Source organism: Rattus norvegicus, chromosome 5 (genome assembly GCF_021556685.1).
Source record: "Rattus norvegicus strain SHRSP/BbbUtx chromosome 5, alternate assembly SHRSP_T2T, whole genome shotgun sequence".
NCBI classification, from domain to species: domain Eukaryota; kingdom Metazoa; phylum Chordata; class Mammalia; order Rodentia; family Muridae; genus Rattus; species Rattus norvegicus.
Window position 1 is genome coordinate 165941289 of NC_141538.1, and position 6000 is coordinate 165947288.

Consider the following 6000-nt stretch of genomic DNA (forward strand, 5'->3'; position numbering starts at 1 on the left):
ATATCCAGGCTGTCTATGAACTCTTATGTAACTGAAGATAACCTCAAACTTCTTATGTCTATCTGTCTGTCCATCTTTGATATGAATTTCATGTATTCCAGGCTGTCTTCTTATCCCCCACCCCCCTCACCCCCGTCTACCTCCCAAATCTCAGATACAGGAAAGCATCACTGTATCGATTAAATAGGTCCTGGGGATGGAATCAAGGGCCTCCTGCATGGTAGGTAAGAATTCTATCAACAGAGCTGGACCACCAGGGGTGTTTTGCTGGAAAGATGGCTCAGAGGTTAAGAGCACTGACTGCTCTTCCAGAGGTCCTGAGTTCAAATCCCAGCAACCACATGGTGGCTCACAACCATCTGTAATGGGGTCTGATGCCCTCTTCTGGTGTGTCTGAAGACAGCGACAGTGTGCTCATATTCATAAATAACAAAAAGACAGAGAAGAACCAGACTGTTTTAGTGGCTCACTGTTTGTTCCCAATGTGCTTGCTCAGCACCTTCTTGCTGTGGACACCTCAATCCGTGGAACTCTGTAATAGCGGCAGCTTCCTACTCTGCCTCCCAGTGTGTACCACCTTCCTTCCCTACCTTCCTTCAGGCACCTTGTGCGCACACCCTGCCAGGCTCCCCTGCAAGGGAGAGATCAGTCTCTCTCACAAAGTTGAAGCTCCTAAACTTTCAGACAGCTCTCCAAGATCTGATGCCATCCACAGGCCAGCCATCGCCCACGATCAAGCCCACCACCCGGTGCTATTTTCTGAGCTGCTCTGGCTCACATCCAGCTCCCAGGATCCCTTTCAGGAGGATAACACAGCAGAGCACTTTCCTAAAGTCCTAAGACCTCGCTCGTCCCACCAGGCATCCCACCCCTTCCTATGCTTCTGAGTGTCTCACACGAGCACGAGGCACAACATCTGTACTGTACATTAAGATAATTCTTTTTTTTTTCTTTTCTTTTTTTCAGAGCTGGGGACCGAACCCAGGGCCTTGCACTTGCTAGGCAAGCGCTCTACCACTGAGCTAAATCCCCAACCCCCATTAAGATAATTCTTATGTTTCACTTTATGTGAGTGAGTATTCTGTCTGCACAGGTGGATAAGTAGTACACGTGTGCCTGGTGCCTGGAGTTCAGAAGAGAGCACCAGATCCCCTAGAACTGGAGATACAGTAAGAACGGAACCTGGGTCCTTCTAACTGTGAAGCCATCTCTCCAGCCCCTATGTTATACATTTTGGATTCCTACCTGTGTCACCCAACCTGACCCCAGAAGTTATGGAGTAATCCATCTGAGGCTGGGGTTGCGAAGAGTTGATGCAAGAACATCATTACGTACAAGTCAGTCAGTTCCAAGCACTCATACGAAACACCGCTTGGTAGAAAACTCAGCATCAGCAGGATATTTATGTAGATGCTGTGATCGGTCCATGGACAACCGCTGGACAGTGAAATATAGTAAAGGGGGCTTTGGAATCAGCAGTCCTGAGCGTGAATTCTAACCAGGTAACTTCTAAATCAGGTCACTTTTGCCAAGTGTCAACCTAAATCTGTTTCCTCACCTATAAACTACACAAAACAGTTCTTCCTTCGTCAAATTGTTTACCAAAGAAGACAACAGCCACGCCAGGCCTGGCAAGGCACAGACTTCTAAGGCTGTTTGCAACCGTCGCTCTTCCCCCACTCACAGAATACCGTCATCTGTAATCCCAGCACTTGGGAAGCTGAGGCAGGAGGATCACAAGTGTAAAATTAGCCTGGAATATATAGCCACACCCTGTCTCCAAGAAAAAAAAAAGAAAGAAAAGAAAAAAGCCAGAGTGGAAGACACTGTATTAAAAATCAATAGTAATCCAAGGTCATATATGCTGCATTTGGGAAGAACACCGAACACTCCTCTAAAACTGAGCACACCGTAGTCCCAGCCAGCCGCCTCTCAGAAGTAGGTCATAAAGATTTAGGAGAGACAGAAAAGGAGTGGGAAAAGGTACAAATCATTTCAAAGCAATTTCATCAGCACTGCTGAGAAGCAGTTTAAACGCCTGCCCTCCTTACAGAACTCACTGCCTTGGTCCGAGAACAACTCATGAGTAGCTGCTACGGTGTGAAGGCAGTGTAAACAATGATGCTGTGGAATGCAAGTTCTTCAAGGGGTAGGACTTAGTCACAGCTCTGTTCCGGGTAACAGAGGACTCACCGTAGAGCACTTCGAGCACTTCGTAAATAACCCAGCCTCACAGATAAACAACCCTTTCAAATACACAGAAAGAAGTAAAAGAACTCAAGGTGACCCATGAGAGAGAGGGGCCTGATCTGGTTAAACCAGTTTTTATTCCTCTAGCCTGTATTCACAAATATCTTCATTTTGCTAAAATATGAAACTCTGATTCGGTCCAAGTTCCTAACTTACAGTGAAGAGATCACTTTAGTGAGTTTTGATTCTGAAATGTATCCCTGAACCGTCAATCAGACACGTGTGATTTCTTTTAACCAAATCAACATCACCTACAACATCTGTGATAGAAGTTTCTACTAACAGAATAACAAAAAAAAAAAAAAAAGGCAAAAAACGCCTCTGCGAAACATCTCTGTTGAGAAATGCGCATCTAACTCAGAATTAAAGAAACTGGATTAAAGCTAGGCAAATTGGTAATCACTCATGGCAGAGGCAGGTAGGTCTCCGTGAGTTGGAGGCCAGTCAGGGCAACACAGTGAGACTCAAAAGAGAGAAAAAACATTTTAAGAGATTTTTGTTCTGGCTTCTAATGAGAATAAAATGACCAGTAATTGTACTGACATTGTGGTCAAGCCAACTAATTGGTTGGTAATACCTTTGTACTAATCATGATTTGGTGAATTTAATTTCTCATATACATTTTAGTGTTCTGTTGACCTTGGGAAAAAAATGTCTTCCATTTCTTCCAAAAGGTTATACATGTTCCTTTTATGGTCACTAAAAGAGTTACACCATCTCAAGAACTGAGCAAAATGAAAAGATAGCTTCCAGATTATACAGTATCTTTGACCAATCTGTACACTTTATTGGTTTGAAAAAAAAGTTAGTGAAAACCAAATCTGAAAAGGGCACTAATCCAAGAACTAGTTACAAATTATAGTACTTTTTAGAAGTAAAGGGCTACTGAAAAACACAGGTTGTGTCTCTTTAGAATGAAAGGGAAAACAGGATACTTTTTTAAACTACATAAAAGCAAGTATTTCTAAGTCGATCTCCTGATATCCCTTTAACTTCTCAGACCTTTTCTGATTTAAGATTACACTCCTGCTGTAGCTGAGGAAAACCTAGCTAGCTGACTCAAAAATTTAACAATTCTGACTTAACAACTAAAGTATCACAAGCCACAGAATTGTTTTGTTTTGTTTTTCCTACCTGACCCTTCACCCACGTATGTGCTCCATCCCTGGAGAATTTTGGTGACTAAATAAACATGAGGAGACCACTGCCAAAACTGGAGCATGGGCCTCTTCCAACAGACCTGATGACAGATGACGAGTACTTTCGTAATACTGCAGGGGAAGCGTGCACGAAGGGGTGGAAGAAACTAAACCAGCGGGGGTCTTGAAAAGAAGGCTTTCAATTTGTAAAACGACAGGAAAAAGTCAACTGAGTCACAGAAATCCCTAGTTCCCTAACTGCCTCTGCTTTTCTGATGATCTCACACGGTACAAGCCAAGTTTAAGGTGGAGGGGTCCTAACAAAAGTAAAACAATATAGAATACCAGAAGTCATTAGTAATCTGTTAAGTTGGTATAATTTTTACTGGAATCTTTTAAACTATTACGGATACACACTTTGTCGATGTTAAAATATCAAGGAATCTGTAACTACCTCTCAAACACAAAGGTACCTTTGATCAATTTATACAATAAATGGCCACATGGATCTGGGATTTCAAATCCTTCCTTTTTAAAACAGTCATTAAACATTATGATTTGGTGCAAAATTGTTCTTTAAAACCCCTTTAAACAGGCACAGGCACACACAATATAAATCTTGCCCCTCTTCCTTGAATACCCTTTTAAAAAGGCTCAACACCTTCAAGATGCTCTACTCGTCTTCTCACCCTCAAAGAAAAGCAAGTGGAGTTCGAATGAAGAAACGAGAGAATAAAGGAGGATAAAACGAGAGACCCTCTTCGGGGTCTTGCATTCTCATCTCTGGAGAATTTTAGTGATCGGGTAAACATACTGAGAAGACGGTAGTCTAAAGGGGAGCAAGGGCTTCTTACAACCAACCTGATGATGAATGACTACTTTCATTATATTAAAAATGCCATCTCCGTTGCCTCCCCAATCCCAAAAGCCCGACACTACTGGGGCAAAATCGTCCCCGTCCAAAGCGCCAAAGAGTTGCCAAGTAATCCTTTCAAGGTGCCCCCCCACGCCCCAGCCTCCTCACCTCGTCAGCGCTCAGCTCCTCCATCGCTTTCCTCTTAATGGTGAAAGGCGTTAGAGAGATCCTTCAGTTCTTGAGACCAGGGCGGGAGCAAAGGAGAGTGGAAGGTATCTATCCGGCTGTCTGGTCCCCCAATGGGGGAGGTTTCAGAATTGCATAGTCAGAGGTTAAAAACTAAGAACACGAGGCACTGAATCGCCTTGGCTTCGGTCACTCGGACTGCCCTAGGCTTCTCCAGCTGCAAGCGCCCAGAGCTGCCGCCTCTGGCCACGGCCACTGCTACAGGGTCCTCTCCAGGCGCCACTGACTCCCCTCAGCTTCCCAGGTTACCCAGAGCGGGCGGCGCGGTCTCCAGCTCGGCTCGTGCCCGCTGCGCGCCGTGTCTTCGTGGCGGTGACGCGGCAGCTGCGTTTTTCTCCCGCAGACCCTGCTCAGGGTCCCACCCCTGGCCCCTGGCGGGAACGGCTATACTGCACAGTGGATGCCCCCAAGGCGCTGCGACCCTACAGCAGCCAAGGCAGAGCCCAGCACCGTACCGGGAAGCCCCTCCCCTCTAAAAGCAGGCCAGGCTCGCCCCGCCTCCACGCAAGAACCTTGGTAGGGGGAGGGGAGGGATGGGACTGGCGAAGCGCTCGCTGTAAGCGTAAATCCTCCTACCCCTCCAACCCTACTCTTACCCCCTCGCCCCACCAAGTATTATTCATCAAAACAACAGGGCGGCCATCTTTGAAAGGGATCACGTGACCCTCGCTGGGGAGGCGGGGCTTCTGGCTCCCGGACTCACCAGCCAATAAGCAGAAGGCGTCGCGCCGCTGATTTCCTCTTCGCTTGCATCCTGCCCCCGCCCCCTGCCCCACCCCCTCTCCCCTAAGCGGCGCCAAGCGGGGGGAGGGGCGAGAGGGGCTGCTAAGCTAAGAGGAGGAGGCGGGGCGGGCAGTCACCATGGAGACTGAGCGGAGGCGAGGGGCGCGGTGGGCGGGGCCCAGGTAGGCTAGCTGAGGGTAGGATGCGCCAATCCAAAGATGGCCCTTCCCGGGCGCTCGTCCGCGCCTGGGTTTCTGTGGTGCTGGTTTGTTCCCAGGTGGCTCCTGCTGTGTAGGGAATTGGGAAACCTCCTGGATGCTGCAAGCCTGCCATAGGCGCTAGGAAAAGAGAGGAATCAGAAAACCATTTGCTTTCTACAAATGGGAGCATTTAGCACCATGCTGCAAATATCTTGTTCCACTCTTCCCCTCCCCCAGGAAAGCCCGTGGAAGAAAACTAACAGGAAATTACATTCATTTTATTTTACCTGTTCTTTTAGAGAGCGTTCTGCTTTAAGTGTGTTCGAGAGTATTGACAAAATCTGAAGGTACCAGTGAATGAGAAATTCAAATTATTGAGGAATGTGTTGAACAACGACTTAGTAAGCCCTTTGTAATGCCAGCTCGGCCAGACAGCAAAAACTTACTTTACAACAATATATAAATCTAAACTGAAAAATCTTTTTTTTTTTTTTTGGTTCTTTTTTTCGGAGCTGGGGACCGAACCCAGGGCCTTGTGCTTCCTAGGCAAGCGCTCTACCACTGAGCTAAATCCCCAACCCCTAAA

The 6000-nt window shown here is 46.7% G+C and overlaps 1 protein-coding gene across 3 annotated transcripts in view; it reads right to left on the reverse strand.

Annotated features, from left to right (window-relative positions):
- Nucleotides 1-5277, reverse strand: part of Ube4b (ubiquitination factor E4B) — a 103941-nt gene extending 98664 nt beyond the window's left edge. For 2 of the 3 annotated variants that reach the window (XM_087548512.1, XM_087548511.1), the window contains exon 1: nt 4414-5148. In XM_087548512.1, the coding sequence (XP_087404638.1) occupies nt 4414-4437 (24 nt within the window). In that variant the 5' untranslated portion in view covers nt 4438-5148. 3 annotated transcript variants of the gene reach the window in all.
- Between the last annotated feature and the right edge of the window lie 723 nt (nt 5278-6000).